This window comes from Crinia signifera, chromosome 7 (genome assembly GCF_055691185.1).
Source record: "Crinia signifera chromosome 7, ASM5569118v1, whole genome shotgun sequence".
Lineage (NCBI taxonomy): Eukaryota > Metazoa > Chordata > Amphibia > Anura > Myobatrachidae > Crinia > Crinia signifera.
In genome coordinates this window covers 167237137-167260144 of record NC_139223.1, presented here as the reverse complement: position 1 = coordinate 167260144, position 23008 = coordinate 167237137, and the positions used below count along the sequence as shown (strand labels likewise).

Genomic DNA, 23008 nt, shown 5'->3' with positions numbered 1-23008 from the left:
AGTTGGGCAACTCTTAGTTTGACATTTGCCAATTTATACAACTAAAAAAAACTAAAAGTTCATGTTTGATGTTGTCCAAATCTTCAAACATAGAAAGAGTCACGTGGCACAGGGTACAGGAATAAGATCATTTTACAGTTGGGACTTTAGGCAAGCAGTTATTAGCATTCAGAATTACTGTCTCTTATAATAACTGGCTCAAAGTATATATTTATATTTAAAGTCATTTATAGCTGTTATGGCTACTCCCAAATCTACATGTATGATTTATAAGCAGTGGCAGTTGTCAGGGTCGGATTAAAGTGGGACTCAGGGGGTCAGTACCCCTGGGCCCCCTTCTATCTAGGGGCCCCCTGTGGTTGGCATGCATTCTTTAAAAAATATATATCAATTTTTTTTTAGCTAATGGTTTTGTGCATGGGAGTGGGGTAGTGCTGCAGCTTCACCTACAGCATCTGCCAATGATTGATGGTGCTGAGCATCGGGAGCCAAGGCACACTGATTGCACAAGTGTGCAGTGCATTACTGGGAGTTTACTAAGTCCCATGAGACTTTGCACAAGAGGTCATAGGCTGACCTTGTGCTGAGCTCTAATTGGTGGAGCTCATCAGATGCTTCTAATGCCCATGGAGGACAGCAGCAGCAGCAGCAGCCTCGTCATGGGAGGGTTTTTAATCAGAGGCAGAGCTGAGCCTGTGAGGTCTCCTGCAGAGTAAGATACGGAGGGACAAACACATCCTTTTACATTATGTATATATATATATATATATATATATATATATATATATATATATATATATATATATTAATCCCCCCTGCCCATTGACCAAGTTTATACTGCCTTTACTCGGGTTTTGACAGGGTAATATTCTCCTGTGCAGTTTGTGGCCAGTAATGACAAGAGGGAGTGGGCCCCATGTTTAAAGTGACCTGGGCCTCCTGTATTCTTAATATAGCCCTGCCTATGGGCTTTGTCCCCGTCCCCGTCCCCCCCCCCAGGTTAAATCTACCATGATGCTTAGCCTGTGAAGTGAAGCCAGATGAAGTCCGTGAGACTGCACTGGCTTCACTGTCAATGGCAGTGACTTCCTGTTGGAAATCTGACCTGCCAGTCACCCACAGTAAGGCAGTCCTGTCAGGCTGCTATAGGCAGAGAGCTGCCTTCCTGTATGAAGCCACTCCCTGCCTTGCAGCCTCATTTAAAAGCTGGGGCTATGCCCGTTGCCATAACCGCACATGCACCAGTCCCGGCATCTGTCATTCTGTCATTTTCAGAGGTGTTGGCAATGTTGGTTTTTTATGTTTTCTTATAGGTACGTTTTATTTAATTCAATTTATGCAACACTGAATGTTAAAAAAACTTAATTCTTCTTGTTATTCTGTCACACTTATAGCTGATAACACTTGCTTTATTGTTTATTTCACTTCACAAATAATAATAATAAAATAAAACATACTCAAAACATTTGAAAATGTCTGTAACTTTATTTAGTGAGATAATTATAATTATATATATTTTGAAACATCAAAACATGACGTATTTGACAGATAAATGCAGTTTAGCACAGTTTGCCCTCCAGTCCCATACCAGTTCCAGTTTCCTGAATATATTTACTATTAATACTGACCACGCTGGCTGCCGGAACACGTGGTACATAAATATGTTGGTACAGTATGTGCAAATTGTGATTATATTGCTGTGTTACCATTTCTAGTAAACGGACACTAAATATGCAAATTATGTCATTTTTTTATGTTTAAAGTACAATAAAATACAAATCCTATTTGTAAAAAAAGCCATTGACATGGCCACTTAATCATTCCCATAATACAAATTCCAAAATACTATATGACACATTTTATAAAGACTCTTCTTAAGTGACAATGAGAAAAAGACAAACTACTGTAGTTACTACTGTAGAATTTATATTTTTTATAGAAACAGAGAAATGTATATATACAGCACTGATGAACAATCAGAAAAATAATAAAATGTCTAAATCGTATTTGAAACTATAAGCAAATTTCTAATTTAGTACATCAATTCCTCATTCGTTTATTCTCTTTAAATTGCAAGTTAATTACTTGTTTCTGTGAGTAACCATACCTATAGTGTACATGTACCTGCATGTGCACACCTCCTCAACAAAAATGGCTACCATGCACAAACACAGTCAGTTACAGTATGTGAAGGCAGAGGTGAGAACAGGAAGATGATACCTGCAGACAGAGCTCAGAGTGGGTGTTTCAAGGCCTCTGCTCATTACATCATGTGCTATGTGACTGTGGTTGTCACGGTAATCCATAATAATAAATCATTAAAAACAACTTGATGAAAAAAATGTAAGTTTTAAACGACTTTGTGCTTATGACTACTAATGCTAAAGAATAAAGACATATGGGATTCTAGTGGATTATAACAATCTAGGAATAAAGTAAATTGATGAATGGGTCCTACACAAACATTGGTGACGTGTAATCTTTTTAATCTGCAAGTGATGGGAATATTATTTTAAAATACTAAATGACTTGTAGAAAGTCAATTGGAAATAGGAGGAAACATTGATTAAAATGACTGTATAGCGGTGTATAGGTGTAAGGTTAATATTTCAAAGTAGACGGACCTAAAGGGCCAAATTAAATAGCCTCCAAGATCAGCGGTGGTGCAGCGAGTGAGCCGAATTTGCACTTTTTGAAAGCGGCAATCATTTACAGGGCAAAACCGTGCCTTATTAATGATTTCCCTTTTTAAAAAAGGGCTATTACAGCACATCCGGCCCAAAGGTGCCTTCCTACCTTGTCAATGCATACATATAAAAAGCATTACTTTCCTTTCCTGTATCCGACATGTAATTGTAACCTAGAACATGTGTGGGCAGAAAATGGGTATCAAAGCTAGATTTGGCAAGTGTGGGTCAACAGATCTACAGTAAAAAGATAGACATTCAATGGGTTGACTGCAAATGATTGACAGGAAGAAAAGGTCTTTCAACCAGATACAACATGGGCAATAGAAATCTATGTAGCTCGCTTAATTGTTGCCTTCTTACAGATTAAGCTTCACAGCTCCAAATTTAATAATATAATCACCTTGTATATCGCATTTAAGAACACAATATAACCCCTTTAGCAGTCGCTAAAAAGGTTATGTCCACCTTTTGATTATTCAACAGATAGCGGTAAACTGAAATGACTGCTGTTTGTCACTGTATCATTTATGCCAGAGGCGTACTGCCTAGTCATGATGGGCCCCAAATCAACTATTTGTAAGGTCACTAATATACCACTCAATAGTGAAAAAGCTATATTGCGCACAAAACTTTACCAAGGAAGATGCCCCCACACACTTTTGGCCTCATAGTTACACCCTTTGGCTTCTGCCATATGGTCTAGTTGCCGGCAACTGGGATCCAGCAAAGTCTTCCAGGCATTGCTGTATCCCCACCATGTGAAAGAGTGTTTCCAGCCCACTCGCCGGAATTCTGTGGTCTTCAGGCAAAACAGTTGCTGTAAAAAGTCTTCTCCAAACAGTAACACAACCTAACTCCACTCGTTATTAAATGTTACATGTATTTGCGCGTAATAAAATAAATTGTGTCCGTTTATTTTCCTGGGAAAGATAATCAGAACGTCAATAAGCATTCAGGGCCTCGTAGTAACCTCACAACGCAATTACTTTAGTGTTTTTGTTATTACCCAGGATTTATAGGAAATTTGTGAAAGAAGAAGGTAATTAAAGCTGAATTAATATTAAAGTATAGATCACAAGAGGATCGGAGAGATTTACTGTACATGTGCTACTTACTATTTTATGGGAAAATGACTGTGTAGTACTATTCAATGGACTGAAGTCTTTTTCAACCTCACAAGCTATGTCCCTACTAAATTTTAAACCTTTTTAACTTGTGGTAGAAACCGAATGATGATCAAGTCCAAGTAGAAGAGAATAAGTGCACATACTGTAGCATACTTGTAAATTAATGTTTTTATATTACCTGTCCAAAGCAATATATTGCTAGCTGGAAGGTGGTGGTGGTGGGGAGCTTCGAATGGTGCACCCCACATCTTCAGATGCTTACTAAATGCATTTCTGAGATGATTCCTCCGATTTCTTCCAGTTTGTGGAGTTACCACTAGAATTGTAAAATGACGCACAAGAAAAGCTGACGCTACTTTACTGCGAGACGTTGAGTACACACAGATAAAAAAAAACACTCAGAATCTTCTCCCATAGAAAATTGTTGTCATAATTATTACAGAGACAATGACTTAAGGTCATGAAGGTCAAGAACCTTGAAACAAAGCCATTGACCATAACACCACATGTGGGAAGCAAGCTCTGTTTTAAATCAGTAAAAATGTATACAAATAGGTACTAAGGTTGATATTATAGATAACCGAACCAACACCATCATTTTGCGACAAAAGTACAGAAATGTGTAGGAACACACAACCAAACCATAAATGGGCATCATAACAGTATTCGTGGAATGGAATTCATTATTCTGCATAGAAAAAAAGGTTATTAGTTCTCCACCTATCATGTGCCACCTTCCGGTTCAGTTTTTGTTGTCGATAATCGGTCTCCTTTAATGAACTTCAAAAATAGTAACTCTGTCCTAATGTAACAAATATGAAAAAATATCTTCATCCTTTGGCACCCAAGATAAAATAAAGCAATAAAGTTCCACAGTTTTCCTGTATTCTTCGTCTTAGCTCTTCTCGTCAGCCGGGTCAAGACAGAACACAGTCCCTTCCACAGTTAGTCCCATTTTGAACCCCTCCTGTGAAAAGATAAAGTCAGTAGATTGCTTATTGAACACTGGTATAAATAACACACCATGGTCAGATGTTCTAAGCCTTAAAAAATGATACCTTTGAGAGTGATACAGTACCAGCCAACCAGCTTCTAACTTTTGTTTTTCAAACACAGACAGTAAAATGACAGTTAAGAGCTGATTGGTTGGTACTTTATCTCTCTCTACTTTATCACTCTACAAGACGTTGTACATCTCCCCCTTTGCGTTGATGTATATGACACTGTTGGAAATCTACATATTACATAAGGTAAAATGGAGGGTACTTGTGTATTTTGGCGGTGCCCATCGCTTACCATAAGGCATACGATGGTATGCGATGCGACGCGATATCGCGTGATATTGTACAATGCCATACAATTTTAAAATTGTATGACATTGTATATGGCATACAATGCCATACAATGCAATGCGATTAAACATTGTATAAGCACCCTAATGGGTGCTTACAATGTTAAATGCACCCCCCCGCCACCCCCCCCCACTATAAACGTGAACCTGAAGCGTGGCGAGCGCAGCGAGCCCGCAAGGGGTGGCGGTACGCGTCCTCCGACCTTTTCATTCCCCCACTATCCACGTCGGCGTGGAGTTGAGAATAGTAAGTGTGGCGAGCGCAGCGAGCCACCGAGCCCGAAGCGTGGCGAGCGCAGCGAGCCCCGCGAGGGGACGCGGATACCTGTGAAGGCCGCGAGGCGACTCCGATACCTGTGAAGGTATCCGCGTCCCCTCACGGGGCTCGCCACGCTTCGGGCTCGGTGGCTCGCTGCGCTCGCCACACTTTCTATTCTCAACTCCACGCCGACGTGGATAGTGGGGGTATGAAAAGGTCGGAGGACGCGTACCGCCACCCCTCGAGGGCTCGCTGCGCTCGCCACGCTTCGGGCTCACGTTTATAGTGGGGGGGGTGGCGTGGGGGTGCATTTAACATTGTAAGCACCCATTACATTGCTTAAAAGCACCCTTTAGGGTGCTTATACAATCTTTCATAGTATAGGGGCCAAAAATCGCGTCGTATCGCATCGCATGCCATCGGGTGCATGGCATACGATGCGATTAAAACATTGCGCGATGGAAATCGGGGGCGCCGCTATAATACACAAGTACCAAATGGAGAATACTTTTACCTCAATACAGTTTTGAACCCATTTATTCATTGGCTCTCGTACAGGATATAAGAATTGATATAATACGTCTTTGTCCATTTCAGTTATCTATCTCTTAACCCTTTGAGTGCCAATGTTGCTGTGAGAGATCCGCAAAATATCAATACCAGCGTCGCTCGACCGATTAATTCAAGTTTAGTTAAGTATAAGTTAAGTTAAATATTGCACCCAAAAAAAGAACAGACGATGTGAGGGCATATTTTAAGGATCTCTCACATCAACGTTAGCATTCAAAGGGTTAAGTACCGTAATTAAATTTTTGAGAATCAAAATAAAAGCACCACAGAACCTTAAATATCTATTGATTCATTTAAAAAAAGTTACATTTTATATTTCATGTTATTAATTATTATTAATATTCTTATTGTCATTGATTTGTCAGACCGCACAGTGATCCATAATGGGAAGAACAGAGCATAAATTAAAAGGTAACATACAACATTCATTCCACCATAACTGGAAAAAAAAATACTTAGATTTGACAATGATTTTTGCATTCTGTCTACTATGAAGCATCAAAAATCTCAACAAATCTTGAAATTTGCATTTTTATCTTGTGTAGTTTTTGAGTTTGGAAACGTCAAATATCGTGAAATGTTGGCACTTGTGAGTATACAAAAACCTAATAAGCTCAGTTCAAAATTAACATCATTTTAGAAAACAAAAGAAGCAAAACATTTTGTTCAGAATATAAAACACTTTAATTTGATAAACCACATGATTGGGTTCGGGATGGCAACCTTTCAAGGCCACAGAATGAAACATTTAAAAACAGATCACTAGGAAAACATTTGGTTCAGAATTTTCAAAAACTTTCTTCTTATTCGTTGACGTTTTGTGATTTTCCAACATCAAATGTCTAGTTTTAAGGTCAATAAGATTAGATATTTTTGGTCATTTTTATTTATAGTAACATGTGAAACTTTCTGATTTTACAGTACTGTATATTGCAGTAAATCTTTCTAAATTGACGTGCCCGGGAGCTTGTTATCCGTTATATTGGCGGGGGACTTTTAGCATTCTTCACTAAATGTCTTATACCTTAGAGATGTACTAAGCATGACATTTGCAGAAAGCATATAAAAACTTATACATACACAGTACACAAGGACACTTCTGTCCAGAACCGGGTAAATTTCTTTATATCGTATAAACAAAATACCTCACCCTAATTGATGGTTGTGGTGGGCTTAACTTATGTAATAAGATCTGCGGCACCACCGCAGAAGGCTTGAGTGTAAGGGTTTTGGTGGGAAAGCGCAAAGAAGGTGCAAGTGCACCGGCGTGATAACAACAACGCGTTTCGGAGATGATGTTCTCCTCCCTCAGGCTGTGTAAAGTGCCTGTGCTGGTGAGTGGTGTTTTATACCCCTTTCCTGACATAAACTGTAATCCAGCAATCACTTCCGGTTGCGTTCCACCTCACCTCAGCTGCCGGATATCGTCTTCTCAGCGCGGCAGGTCTCACAATGCTACTGGCTTTCACATTAGGTTTCTCCAACCCCCTTTTTTTTTATCTGAGTATTTGGATGCTTCACTACTTTTATTCATATTCGGTTTTCGGTATGTGCTTGCCAATACTTGATATTTCGGCCGCCATCTTTATTATGGGCAAGGTAAAGGGAAAGATATTTCTCATTGTTTTTTTTTTTTTTACATTCTGATTCATACATTACTCCCCTCACCTACTATGCCGTACTTTATATTCCGGCAAAGTCCATCCCGGTAAAAGGGACGGACTTTGCCGGAATATGCCGCGCTGAGAAGACGATATCCGGAAGTGGAAGTGAGGTGGAACGCAACCGGAAGTGATTGCTGGATTACAGTATATGTCAGGAAAGGGGTATAAAACACCACTCACCAGCAGAGGCACTTTCCACAGCTTGAGGAAGGAGAACATCATCTCCGAAACGCGTTGCTGTTATCACGCCGGAGCACTTGCACCTTCTTTGCGCTTGGACACTTTGAAAGGATGCATTTGCACTTTCCCACCGGGACCCTTACCCTCAAGCCTTCTACGGTAAAGCCGCAGATCTTATTACATAAGTTAAGCCCACCGCAAATAAATGTTGTTTTTAATTTTCAAACAACTCACATTTTGTTTATGAATCTGCGCCAAGCTATTCCATAATACCAGATTCCAGTGTGAGGGGGACGGTATCCCTCCTATGGTAATAAGCAGGCTGCATTTTCATAATTTATGCGCATTGATCCCAAGTAACCCAACACCAAATTGTAGGTGGTGAAAAGGGGTAAAATGTTCTGCCCAGCAAATCTTTGCCCCTTTAAAACTGGGCACCTCAGCTAGTTGTATATTATCTTTCAAAAGAGATTAAAATTACTATGGGCTCACGTCTTATAATTCATATAGTCAAAGACAACATATTGAACCATTGATTTCATACTCAATTAAAGTACAATTTGTAGAGAGAGGTTTTATTGCAGAGTCTATGCAGATACACGGTCTGGTGGAATGTCAGATACAGATGGCGCAGTGATCAGTGGAGTGACGTGCGTAGAAGTAGTTCCCAGGTCTCACACTGTCAGTATACAGTATATGCTGCTGTCACTGAGCCAATTCCTCGAGTCAGCTGCAGACAAACGAATGCCCTAAGAATGCTAAGCCTGTGTAATGTAAGTGATGTGCTTCGGACAGCCCACAGATACAAGTAATTACTGTGGCTTGGTCTATAGTACAACATTCCTACTCTGCTGAGGAGGCCGCACTCCCACAGTAGCAGAAGGCCACATGGCTGTACATTCATTATACCCTATGTAACAGCACATAGCAAATCCACTACACATGGGTCTGATTCAGGCTGAGTTGTAGTTTTGCAATTACTTGCAAAACTACAACTCCCGTTGTCAGCATGCGAGCAGTGCAGGCCAGGGCAAGGCTGCCGTTCATGCCGGTCCCTCTCCAGGATTGCAAAAAAACTTGGTACTTATCGAAGCACTTGCACATTCATTTATTAAGGTTGGAGAAGAGATAAACTGGAGATAAAGTGGAGAAAAGGTAAAAGGAGATAAAGCACCAGCCAATCAGCTCCCAACTGTCTTTTTCAAACACAGCTGATTGGCTGGTGCTTTATCTCCTTTTACCTTTTCTCCGCTTTATCTCCAGTTTATCTCTTCTCCAAGCTTAATAAATCTGCCCCTAAGGGTGCGTAGACAGTTGCCGGGCTGCCGTGTTTCAGGCCATAGCAACTGCGTGTGATGTCACGCAGCCGTTGCGGCCTTCCCGGGAAAATGGTCCGGACGCACATGCGTTTGCCGGACACACCTGTGATGTGTGTGTTTCAGGCATCTGGGTAAACAGCAATTATTAATGTATTGTATGATAATTATTATTAATAATTAGTAGTTATAAACATATGCAGCATATTTGCTTAGAACGCACTGTACTTGCCTATTCTCACGGAATGTACGGAAGGCTCCCAAAAATCGTGTGGAACTCCGGGCCACCCAAAAAAGTAGGCAAGACTCCTGGAGTAAATTAACACCAGAGCAGTGTTCTTTGCCTGATGTGACAACAGCGCGAAAAGGGCGTGATGTTCTAGGAGGGGTGTGGTTTCACAGGAGGAGTGAGATTTATTGCCCCGGTGGGGCCACTTGAGATGTCCGTATTGTGAATGCCGGCATCCCCTCTGCAGCTGCAGTGCTGGCTCTTCCACTGTGACAGGAGTGCTGGCTCTTCCACTGTGACAGGAGCCTTGTGCTGCAGCGAATGTTACATTGCTCATGCATTTTGGTGTCTTCTTGCACGCAGCGTAGATAGTTAATTCTGGTGCAAAAATAATGATGAACTATCAGGCCAGCATTAATGGAAACATACTGTAAATAATTAGACAATATGTCACTGCTGCTGCATTCTCCCTAATAATATATAGCACTAAATCTAATCACACAGATGTTGCTTAAGCTCGTTTGACAATTCTGGGAAAATCTCAGAGTTTGAGGTCTCCCTTTGGAGAGATAAGACAAACTTATAAAAACAGAGTACTGGGGAAATATGCCGACATTTTTAAGAGTAAGGAAGGATAAAGTCCGAGATGTCATTTCTGTATGATAACTGGAGGAGAAACATATGATAGAATGTACAATTACTGCTATAGCATTAAATACATAGAAGCTAAACTGCCTTTTAATTCCTAAATATCTGAATGTTCTTTACATTGGCGCAAGCAGGAGGGGTTCCGAGTACCCATAAACCCATGTCGGTCTGATTTCTCTTCAACACTGACCTCAGTGAAGGTTTGGGCCAACCCAAGCCCCATCCCACATATGCCTGCAAATCATGGCATTATGCCATAAAGGGGCGGGTAACTCATCAGTAGGCCCTGCCCCTTATGGCATAATGCCAGAACTCGCAGGGATACAGTATGTTTTGTTCATTGAACAGAACACCTTTCAGCTATAGAGGTGAATTATCAATCAGCCAATCAGAAGCAGCTGGTAACTGTGGGGTAGATTTATTAAGTTCGGTGAAGTGATAAAGTGTCTGGTCTTTATTACCGGCCAATCAGCTCCTACCTGTCATTTTTCAAACCAAGCCTGTAACTTCATAGTTAGGAACAGACACTTTATCACTGAGAGTCTTGTCAGCGGCTATTCCCACCTGGCCCCTGGAATCCATACTGGTACTGACAGGTGTATGTAGGCACCCATTTGTGTCCGTGCCGGTACTGTACCCAGCCTTATGTTACAGCACTCCCCCCCCCCCCCTGACAAGTGTCAGATCTGCAGAACTTTCCTTCCGCACGCAGAACACTGAGAGTTTACTGTCCGGAACCAAAGGATTCCGGAGACATTTCCTCCAGCAGTTGTGTGACGTGACATACAGCCGTCAGGAGAAATGATCATTGTTTGCATGGTTCCATAGACAAGGGAATATGACCAGCGATATATATTTATGGCTGGTTGTTAGTATGGAATGTTATAGTAATGTTGGGATTGCTGCTCCTGTTGGGGCTGTAATAAGAGAACACAGGCATCACAGCTGGCACACGTTGCAGGCTGCGCTGAGGGTGGGCTGGGGAGTTATTAGGACGTATATTGTTTACTATATGACCGTCTGCCTTTTGTCATGATAATGCTGCGATTCCGACTTAGACAGGGATTTGTCCAACTTGAACAAAAATGTATCCGAGGGGATGCAAAAAGTTCTCCAATCGATGTCCCTCCAGCATCTCCGTGCGAATAAGTGTATTTCTGAAACATTAACTAGCAACAAAAGTAGTGCCGGTAAGGACCTCATTAACATTATTCCAGCACATGGACAGGGCCGAAACTAGGATTCCTGTCACCAGGACCAAGGCAGTAATTTGGTGGCCCCCTCTCCCTGGTGATTAAACTGGAGATGCCGCATTTCCCCATGCACTAAAACCCGATCATCGGGTTTTTACATTATAAAGTAACGCCAGCAAAAGATGGCGTTACTCTATGGAAGCCTGCGGATTTCTCTGTGCCGCAGTGTTTGTGGGAACCGTCACCAATCTACTTCCCACCCACAGGTCTGCTGACCCGCGACTGGAAGCGGTTGGCCCAGCCCCCCCACAGTGTCAAGTATGAAGCAAAAGCCTCGGAAACAAATCTGAAAATATAAGGTGCTGCTAATGTGATATACACAAAGCTCAAACTAGTGACACAAGTGCGCTGTGTGACACGTTGCGCATAACACTCATATATACTGTATACTCAGCAGCGTAAAGCATTTGTGCTTGACTCTAAGTCATTCCCATACTGTCTATGGGGCCCATTTATCTTTTAATATTTCCGGCAAAATCCCCCAAAACATCAGTTTTTGAGAGTTAAATATCATCCAAATGTATAATGAGGGATCACAGCAGGAATCTACAACGCCTTCTGCACCACCGCCGGCTGCATCTCCCATGGGTTACTATGGGGGGGTGTGCAAAGCTGCCCGATGTATCACCACCGGGCAGCTTTACTTCCAGTCTCTGAGCTACCATCATTCTGAAATGGTGGTAGTCCATTACAGCCTATTGTCTACAGACCGCACTGCCGTCGGGAGTGGTGCAGTTAGTGGTTAGTTAGTACCCCGGTGCCCGGCTTAGTGTGTGAGATGATACATCCCACCAATAGGAACGCATTTTTACAATGCTATCCTGGGTGGTAATACAGTATTCTGCCCAGATCACATTGTAAATGCGATCCTTGATAAATGGGCCCCTATACAGTATGTGCACTGATTCATATGAGATATACTGTACAGTACACATGGATTGCAGGCAGTGTTACAGTTAGTGAATACGGATGTGTCCTACACACGGTTATATGCTATATGGTGCGAGATGCCAGCAGAACTGAGATACTCCGCGAAGAGCAGTGTAACATCTTTATCTTACAATGCTGCATTCTAGTCACATGGCAGACGCATCGATCCAACATTCGCAGTGCACCACAGGCGCCGGACGGCAACATTATAGGAATTAGATTTAATCACATATGCAGCCTCCGATGCAGCACAACGGAACTTGGCGTCAGAATAATGTGGTGCGCCAAGAGTGACTGAGTCACATGACTTCAGCTACAGATCAGGACGCATCTGTTCGGATGAGGCCGGGTGTCATGCAGGGTGTCCATAAAGTGACAATGTCATACTTTGTGTACAAACAAAGAGAAAACGTAAATGACAATACTGACCATCGCTGTCGCTAATGTCCCAGGAAAGGCATAAAAAGAAAATCAGAGATAAGCAAAGCAGGTTAGTATAAGAAATACAATAGATATTGTTTATGTTGTTAACCCTTTCAACTATATAAAATATCCTGGACAGGATGTACTAGCAGGAAAATGTGGTAAATTCCCATTTTCAGGGTTTTACTGAATTTCGCGTATGTACTAAGCTGCGGATCAGATCCCTCCTTCTACATGTGCATCCAGGCTCCCAGGTGTCCACGGACCAGCGGCCATTGCAAAGAACAGTTCTTATTGGTAGATCTACCCTTTCCCATGTCTGTATGGTATTGCCCCTTGCCCGTAGTTCCGAGACCTTGTTAAGATGGCATTAACCATTGTAGTCTATGGGGCCCATAGACTACAATGGCTAATGCCATCTGAACAATGTCACATAGGATACGTCCCCGGCAGTCTCTGCCTGTGTTAATGATCACTTTCCTTTAAACACATCATAGGGACATGCTCCTACCCCTGCATGCCCTTTGTGGTACATCCACATTATCCTTAATTTCTCATTAGTGTGATAAGGTGATTAAATATCCCATTACCATGCCAAATGACATCTAAATAAGGGTGATAACATTTTGTTGTAGACAGTTTATGTGACACTTGTAGGCCACATGTGAGATCTGTGACGTGAGATTCCCCAGAGTGCGGCTAACGTGGCTGGTGTGCGACACAGGACAGAAATCAGAAACGTTACAAAATACCGTCCGACCCGCTGCTGTCCCCTAACACCCAGGGCGTGGTGGTGGTGGTGTGGATCATTGGATAGACAGCAACTAGGTCGAAAAGCATGAAGGTCAACTTGACTGAAGGTTGACCTTTTGACTGTTGACCTTCCCCATGTCGACCTTATGACCCTGTTGACCTAATGACCCTGTCAACCTAACCCCATGTTGACCCTCATGCAAGTCAACCAAGTGGTGTCGACCTAATGCCGATCGGCCAAGTTGTTGCAGACCTAGTGATCGTACACCTGCAACGCGTGGGGCAAAGCAGTGAGATAACAGCAATACGTCCCCATCCCCCACTCACAATTGTTGACACTGTAGCGCAAGGGGCGGGCCATGATGATGAGCTTCGGAAAGTGTCACTGTTCTGAGAGGCATGAATGGGATCACTGCATGGGGGGTACGCTTGTAGCTCCATATTGGAGGACCCTCCCGGTGACTTGTCTCATGTTACAAACACATGAATATATCTGACTCAAAGTGGGGCTATTATTACATAGTGTAACACCGGGGGAGGGGCCCTAAACTGCACCCCCTCCTCCTGCATAGTGTAACACCGGGGGAGGGGCCCTAAACTGCACCCCCTCCTCCTGCATAGTGTAACACCGGGGGAGGGGCCCTAAACTGCACCCCCTCCTCCTGCATAGTGTAACACCGGGGGAGGGGCCCTAAACTGCACCCCCTCCTCCTGCATAGAGTAACACCGGGGGAGGGGCCCTAAACTGCATACCCTCCTCCTGCATAGTGTAACACCGGGGGAGGGGCCCTAAACTGCGCCCCCTCCTCCTGCATAGTGTAACACCGGGGGAGGGGCCCTAAACTGCACCCCCTCCTCCTGCATAGTGTAACACCACCCGGCTTATTATATGTTTGAAGATGTGTGTAACTGAGCCAGGGCAAGATTAAAGGAAGGGCGATAGGGGCAGCTGTCCCGGGGCCCCCACACATACAGCCAGAACCGGCCGGGCCACTGACTCACTGCACTGCTCCAACGGATGACCGCCAATCACGCAGGGCCGTTACTCCGGGACGGCCCCACACTCGTCCCTATCTGCCTCTGCTGTAGAGTCCTGTGTCACCGCTCACCTCCTACTGGACGGCCCCTCCATGTGGGAGACTGATTCAGCAACCATTGATGGCAATAGAGTAGATGGCCATCCCTACTCCCAACAGTTCACAGGGGTCCCCCTTTTAAAGTTTCTATTAGGGGTCCCAGATGTGTCCCACATAAAATCTACTGGGTCTTAGTGCACCTCTAGCTGCTGATGCCGAGAAAAGTTGGAGGGGCAGATAACCAGTGGCGTAACAATAGCACCGCAGTAGGGGAGGCGCTGTGTATGTGCGGGCGCCGGGGCGCTGTGGTGCTATTGTAATGCCCCTCCCCATCTCTCGCAGCTTTACCTGTATTCGCTGCAGGGTGCCGGATGGGGTCCTGACAGTCGGAATCCCGATAGGCATTCACCCAACGTCGGGATCCCGACTGTCAAAACACCGTCAGCCGGGTTCCCGACGGCGACCTGCTATTTTCCCTCGTGGGGTTCCATGACCCCCAAAGAGGGAGAATAGAATAGGCGTCTCGCGTAGCGAGCCACTGTGCCCGTAGCGTTGCAAGCGCAGCATGCCCGCAAGGTGCGCAGTTGCGCTCACCATGCTATCTGGGTCCGGCCAGTCGGGATCCCGACGTCGGGCTAATGACTGTCGGGATCCCGACTCTCGGACCCCTGTACCACACCCTTCGCTCCCGGCTCCCCTCCTGGCTTCATTCTGCTGCTATGGAGATGTACCATCATAAAATGTCCGCCCCCCATATAGCAGACAGTTCTCTGAAACTGTCTGCTGTCTGGGGGCGGACATTTTGTGATGGTCTGTTCTTCATAGAATCAGAATGAAGCCAGTAGGGGAGCCGGGACCACCGCAGCGAACCCGCCCGCAGCACTGACATCCCACCCGCAGTGCTGACAGGCATCTCAGCTCCCACCCACAGTGATGACATCCCGTCTCCTGCCTACAGCAACTGACATCAGGCCCGGCTCCCACCAGCATCGCTGACAGCCCAGCTCCTGAATATGAAGTATATATGCGGACGCAATATTTCAACTTACGCCACTGCAGATAACCCCATCCTGTACTATATCTATCAATCTATTTTTATTATTAGCGGCCCCCACAGACCTTAAACCGGCCCTGAACTGAGATCTCTGCATTACTATTATCATGTACAGTAGGATACGAGTCTGTGCTGGCCCATTGCAGAGTGCTGGGGGAATGTGTTTTTTTCATGTCTTGATTATCTTCACCCTGTGATTGGCCGATAACTGATTCTGAGCAACTTCCATTCTGGAAATTGTCAGATGTCTCTGCCCCATATTTTTTATATTGCGCGGATTTGCGCCGTTAAGCCGACTTACCTGCATCTCGTCAAGTTTGGACTGTATGTCGGGTGTAAAATCCCCCACTGCACAACAAAACGGGTCGAACGGTTCTGCTCCAAACAGATCTTTTTCTAAACAGAGACAATATAGAAGGATAAGTGTGAACAGTTCTACAATAGAAATGACTTACAGCAGGTGTAGATAATGTAATTTCGCCATGCGGTGCATGCGGTGGGTGTGGCCTCATGAGGGGCGTGAGTTATAGGCCGCCTCCCTGCCTACGTGATACCTCCCGACCCACCAAAAGCTAATAAATAAATCAGTGCCCATTGCCAATAATATATAACTTTAATTCCCCATTTTTTTATTAAAAAGAACTAATTCAATTAATACATCATTTTGTGCACACTTACTATATATAAATCACTTTATATATTTAAAAAAGTTTCTGCTTTTTAATAAATATGTATGCAGCTTTTCTTTATAATGATTAACAAGATGTAACGTCACATTTTCTGTAGTATATTGGATAATGCTATAGTCCACTTCCAGCCTTCTGCTTTTATCTTATATGGAGAGACAGCATGGGGCAGCGATGTGGCGTTGGGCGGCTGTGGTCTGGATATTGCAGACGTGTCTGGACCATTTATGGGCAGTTCGTGGCGGCTGTGCGAAGTCACATGCAGCCGATGCGAGGTGTAAATTGGTGACCCTGGTCCTGTCGTCAAAGTCAGGCTGCACAGGCAAAGGGCTACCATAGAAATGCAGTCAGTTTAGCACACAGCACTGAGCAGTGTGTGCTGGGCTGGGGAGAAAGGCTGCTGCAGTGGTAGTTAGTTCTCTAACTCCCAGCTCAGCTCTCTGTAATGGGGAGGGGGTAGTGGGCCCCCACAAGGCTCCTAAAGTAGGCCAGGGTAAAGAATAACCAACCCCTCTCTTTGGGACACTGACATTATATTCTGTTTTCTCTATTCTACTTTTCTCCTTTGAGGGAGAGTACGTAAGTCATGCTTAACATACTTCTCTCTGGAAGAAGTTTGGAGAGAAGCAGTCAGGAACTTCATGGACGGGGCCAAACTACCATATGAATAGGCCCCACCCCAGTCACTATAAATGCTGTAAATCATGGATCTTTGGTAAAGGTGTTGGGTTAAAATGATCACAATTTGCATAATTTTAGTCCTGCCCCTTCTTTATGGAGCAGTCCTTTGGGGCAGTACGGATGGTGTAATGGTTAGCATTACTGCCTCACAATACTGAGGTTATAGGTTTGATTCCCACCATGGCCCTAACTGTGCAGAGTTTGTATATTATCCCTGTACTTGGGTGGGTTTCCTCCAGGTACTCTGGTTTCCTCCCACAATCCAAAAATATACTGGTAGGTTAATTGGCTGCCAACAAAAAATAACCCTAAGATGTCTGTGTGTGCGTGTACATGTGGTAGGGAATATAGATTGTAAGCTCCACTGGGGCAGGGACTGATGAGAATGTTCAACTATGCTCTGTACAACGCTGCGGAATATGTGTGCGCTATATAAGAAACTGTTAATATATAAATAAATAAATTATGGAATGCAATTCCTGGCATTATCTTAATATCCTGCCCACTACATGAGGAAATTAGCAGGATCCATAAGGAGAACCCATTCTACGGGTTGTTTGGGAGAGTACCCAAAAAATCACAAGTCTCCTGCAACTTGCGGGACAGTAGGTTTGCATGAGGCAAGAATGCACAGATGTTATTGACTCAGAATGAGCCCCAATATGTAAATCAGATGAGTGAAACTGTCATGGACAATATTAGGTAAATCCCAGAAACTTACTTGTGTCAGCTGCTCGGTTGGGGACTGGCGGTGGCTGTGTACCGTTCCGCGTGGGCGTGGTGGACTCGGGGGAAATTGAGGTAAAGGGAACCATATCGAAGATATCCGTGGAGGGTGATTTCGGTGTTACGCTGCCAGCCTGAAATAATAAGTCACATATTACATGCGTGTTCCATACTAATACAAGAGACACCCATCATGCAAATGCATAACATAGCCCATACAAAGTACACGCATACAGCACCGTGTAAATCATTTGGTTGTTTCTAGTGAACAAATCCAGGACTGTGTGCAAATCTTCATTATACACTCGCACCAGTAATCGGCATCGTGTGTTGCTGCTGTCGGCCATCTTTGGCATTTAATTTAATAAAATCTGTGTTCTCTATTATGGTTAGTTAATACCCCTTTACACCAAAGCAATAACTACGGCAGTGCTTGGTGTAAATGGGGTAAAAAAGAAATAACCCAGGTCCTGTTACCCGGCAAATCAACTCGGGAAGTTTTCTGGGTTGATCATGAGTGAGACCCTGGTTCACGGGAGCCCAGACCTCCTGGCTGCAGTGTCTTGTGGTCAGTTCGTAGGTTGGGCGGGGGGCGTATACAGCCTCCGCTGTCTGCTGCACTACGCTTGCGTGCGGCATCCATTCACCTCACAGACAGAGGCTGGGGGCGCACGGAGGCTGGGGGTAGCCCAGCAGGTTTTGCGGGTGCTGGGTTTGCCCCGTCGTGTTGGTTGTTATTGTAGAAGTCCCAGCTGGTGGATTTCCCGGCACTTGGAGATGATGTCATCTCCAAGTGCTGGCTCAAGAACCTACATCGATGTCACCGGCCGCATTATGCCTGGTGGGGATGAGGTGTAAAAGAGGTCAAACGCTGGGTTGCACCTGGGTCCAAAGCCCAGGTGCAACCCAGTTTTTTGGTGAGATTGGGTATATGTAATAGAAAGCTAAAAGATCACACATTGAGGGGCCAAATAATGCCAATTACTGATCCCTTAAAAAATGCCTGTTTAAGTAACGGGCCCATTCATGCCAGGATTTTAATTTTGGGATTGGAGCTTCTAATCCCAGCATTCCAGGATTGCCCTGCGCATGGGGAAATCTAATGCCGGGCAGCGCTGAGAGACCAGCTCAGGCGCTGCCCGGCTGCTCCTGATGCCGGCGCTCTGCTGTGAGCACCACGCCTACCAGCCACACCACCACCCGCCATGCAACCTCTTGAGAGACTCACTGAGTCTCTCGAGGATCGCCACTCTCCATTTCTGGGATTGAAAAAATGCCCTTGGTATTGGCATCCCTAGTCATACTGTATAGGAAGGACCTTGTGGGTGGTGTAATGGCATTCGAGCAGAACTACATCTGCTGGAGAAGCAGTTTACCGTACCTAAGCCTAACCATCTTGCCATGGTATGGATAATGGGCAAAACAGTAATCGTTCTATAACTCACCTAGGACTTCAGAGGAATGTATCACGCCCAAAGCTATAGGCTGGACACTGACATAAGAAGAGTAATACTTGGCCAAGGCTTGGGCAAATTCTCTGTCATACATGTTACAGGGGTGCAACTGATGCCCCAATCACATATTTATTTGCCCACACAAGCAGCTATAAGCCCTTCAGTAGGAGGGACGCATCTAGTGGCTCCTGGAAAGAGGCATTAGATTGGGGTTGCCTACTTTTCGGCTGACCTCTTCGGGAGAGGGTAGCCATCTTGAGGAAGCAGGGGGCTGGGGCGGCGGGCAGGCTGTGAAAGGGGCGGGGCCAGAGGCTGAGCTAATCAACTGAGCCAATAGTATGGCTTGGCCAATGCGATCCCATCATTGTGGTCACGCCCACAGCTGTGCAATGCTGGTATTACTGTGTTTGTATCTTTTAAATCTCGTTGCATGTCACAACTACTGTACGTACCGACCACACTGATTGGGTACTAGCGATGCACAATTAGCAGTAGCACTGATATGTAGCAATACTGTAACAACATGCAACCAGCGTACAACACGACACTGAACAGATGGTGAAGTGATGCAAACAGTGGAGAATTACACGAGGCCGTGGGATGCTGTATTCGCCGTCACATTTTGGAGGAGTGTTTTTGGAAGGTGGCGGCGTTAGATGCAATCCTGTCGGTAATCTAGAGTCAGGAGAACTCATGGGAGTGAAAGCTATAGAGCAGATATCTAAGCACGGAACCGAAGCTTCATTATTACACCAGAAAAACGTAGAGGATCTCTCGGCCATACATGGCTCATGACTGGCTCTTAAATGCAGCAGCTGTAGAGGAATCACAGGAAATAAAGACAAGCTACAGTACACAGTACAGAAGCAAAGAGAATCTCATAGCATCACTATTTAATATACATAATGTATATATATATATATATATATATATATATATATAGGGGAGGGGCCAATATAAATTAACGTACAGTGTGAATCTGTGTAGAGAGCGTTGAAGGCAGAAGGGGGAGATGCGGGTGGGTGGTGTCTGGCTAGCAGATCACTTTTCTGGGAGGCTGGGAGGGCCAACTGATTTTCAGTATACTGACGCCAGCATCCCAACTGCCATCAGAACATCGGGGGCGGACGTTCGAACAGGATCAGGATTGTCGATGCCAGGCCGGGGTATCGTGCAGCCAGAGAAGGGGTGGTAGTTGGGTTTAGGCACTGGGGCAGGAGACTTAGGGCTAGGCTGCGGGGAAGGAGAGGTTAGGGTTAGGCTGTGGGGCAGAGGGGTTAGGTTTAGGCAGTAGTGAAGACAGCTAGGGTCAGGCTGCAGGGTGGGGGTTAGGGCTGGGTTTCAACAAGGGCGTTTTAGGGATGGGCAGGAAGAAAGTATGTACAGTTTCCTGACCCTTGTTGGGGGGGGGGGGGTGTTAGGGCGGTTGGGTTAGGTGGTCGTGCAGGGGGGTTAGGTTTAGGCAGTCGGGCAGGAGGGTTAGGGTCAGGTTGTGGGAAAGGGTTAGGGGTGGCAGGGGAGTTTAAGCATACTTCCCTGCCCCCTGTTGGGGGGGGGGTTTGTTAAGGATAGGCACTTTGAAAGGGGTTGGGTTAGGCGGTGGTGCAGGGGTGGTTAGGTTTGGGGCGGAGGGTTAGGGTCAGGCTGCGGGGGAGGGTTAGGGGTGGCAGGGGAATTTAAGTATACTGTGCTTTCCTGACCCCCTGTTTTTTTGTTTTTTTTTTGGGGGGGGGGGGTTGTTAAGGTTAGGCACTTTGAAGGGGGGTTGGGTTAGGCGGTGGTGCAGTGGGGTTACGTTTAAGCCGTGGGGCAGGAGGGTTAGGGTCAGGCTGCTGGGGAGGGTTTGGGGTGGCAGGAGAAGGTAGTTGTAGTTTCTGACCCTGTCAGGGGCGGGGTTTGTTGAGGTTAGGCACTTATAAGGGGGGGTTGGGTTAGAGATGGCAGGGGGAAGGTAAGTACACTTTCCTGACCCCTGTGAGAATTCCCTCATGGTGGAGTCTGGTGTCAGTATTCTGACCACCGGCATCTTGGTTTCCAGCTGAATATCTGAAATAACCCAATTTTGTATTACACTAAAGTAATGTGTTTATTTGTAGTTGTACAAACAATAGGAAATTAAACATCGGCCTTGATAAGTTTTGGAAATCCTTTTTAATGCAGTTATGGCCAGATTCGCTGAAGTATCAGATTGTGATGATAATGGTCTCATAGACGTTGAATCTGGCCTTCCACTGATGCGTTACCCGACGTGGCGAAGCCTCCTGAATACATGAAGCCTTACCTTTATGTATGAATTAGAAACAGACTACAATGCCGAGCCAAAGCCATGACACCATGATTGTGTGGGTTTTATTAAGTCAGAGCCAAACTCTGAATATAATCCAGACCAAATGTAGGAAACACCGTGTGTCATGTCTGACCTAAACCACAGAGGGAAACAAAATGGCCTCCAGCTGATACACTCAGAGCCTGTGAGTCAGGCCATCAACGTGTTGCCTGGAATATTTCAGCAGCACATTATTAGATTAAGTCGCTGTGTGATAATGAAAGATCAGCATTACTGGGTATACTACACGTGTCAGCAAAGGGACATACCATAATGCATTGTGGGAATAGGCTGTACAGATAGTAACAGCAGGCCCAAACCATTTTTCTAAACGGCAGTTAAAGTGTCGATTTTTAGAAAACCCTAAAAAAAACCCAGTTATTTTAGTAATAATAGACGTTTTTGCTTTGATGCTAACATTGTTTTTTTTTTTTTTTTTTATGAGTAAATGAAGGTAATACATCAGTGACACCACAAAAGTGTGTGGGGCCCTGTAAGTGGGCTTGCCCGTAAAAATGTCACAGGGAATGGCCGTGGCTTTGTGAGCATGAGGACATGCCCCCTTTGTGCGGAGCTCTCCCAGGGGGATATGTACTGTGCTAAAGGGACTCATCATAACTGATCACTGCTGAGTGAATAACCAGCGTCTAGAGATCAGGAAGACGCCGCCTACTATAGTTTATATACTGTGCAAATGGAGATGTAAGGCCAGCCTAAAATTTGCAGCTGAACAAAAATGTCCCAAATCCTTTGTAACAGACTCACCAATGATTTTTATAATGTATACAACTCATCGCAAGTTCTGGGTAGCCCTGGAGGCATTTTTTTTGACACACCTGCATTTTTCTTAGCACTCCCACAAAATGTCCGGTTTCCACCGCCAGATGCCAACTTCCTGTCAATCACCTTACGAATGGCTAGTGAAGGAGAAACTATCAGGATTTATTCTCTAGAAGATGTCGGGCATGCGTTCCAAAGGATGTACCCATTCGCAGAGTATCGATAATCAGATGCTGTGCAAATTCGTCCTGTGGGTGGGGAGTGAGGGTCTTGTTGGGATAGCCGGTGTTTTTCGTTCAACCCCATGTAACCACAATTATTGTACCACTTCACCCACCATGCTTTGGGTAAGGTGCCTCGCCCCACTACCGTTGTCCTAGGCACAGGGTACTATTCCCAATCATGGTACACGTGGATGGCAAAGTATGGAAAAGTTGAAGCACACAAAAAAGATTTGTGTTGACCGTATGTCCGTCAACCATTCTAAATTGTGGACTTTAAGCATTGTTGACCTTTTACAAGTTGGCCTTTTGACCACGTTGATCTAATTCATGTCGACCATATGGGAAAGACCTACTGACTGTTAATCGATCACCAACTTTATATCGTTAACATGGATGTAATAAAAGAAGCACATTCTGTAGTACAGGTATTTTATCCATCTTGTGCAATATAATGGGTTCCTCCATTATTAACTAAGGTTATCTAACCCTTTGCGTGCCAAGTGAATTTGCCAAAATAGGTGTGAAAATTGCTGAATAAACACTTGTGTTCATCATAATGACCGGTAATGTTACTATATATATATATATATATATATATATATATATAT

At 44.6% G+C, this 23008-nt stretch overlaps 1 protein-coding gene across 7 annotated transcripts in view; it reads right to left on the bottom strand.

Moving 5' to 3' along the window:
• Positions 1-1465: 1465 nt before the first annotated feature.
• The window catches only part of GULP1 (GULP PTB domain containing engulfment adaptor 1), a 228484-nt gene continuing 206941 nt past the window's right edge, over positions 1466-23008 (bottom strand). For 5 of the 7 annotated variants that reach the window (XM_083154251.1, XM_083154247.1, XM_083154250.1 and 2 more), the window contains 4 exons: positions 19658-19885; positions 17612-17750; positions 15825-15919; positions 1466-4784 (listed from right to left, as the gene is read on the bottom strand). In XM_083154251.1, the coding sequence (XP_083010377.1) occupies positions 4713-4784; positions 15825-15919; positions 17612-17750; positions 19658-19885 (534 nt within the window). In that variant the 3' untranslated portion in view covers positions 1466-4712. The remainder of the gene's footprint in view (positions 4785-15824; positions 15920-17611; positions 17751-19657; positions 19886-23008) is intronic. The other 2 variants (XM_083154252.1, XM_083154253.1) reach the window with 1 other exon arrangement.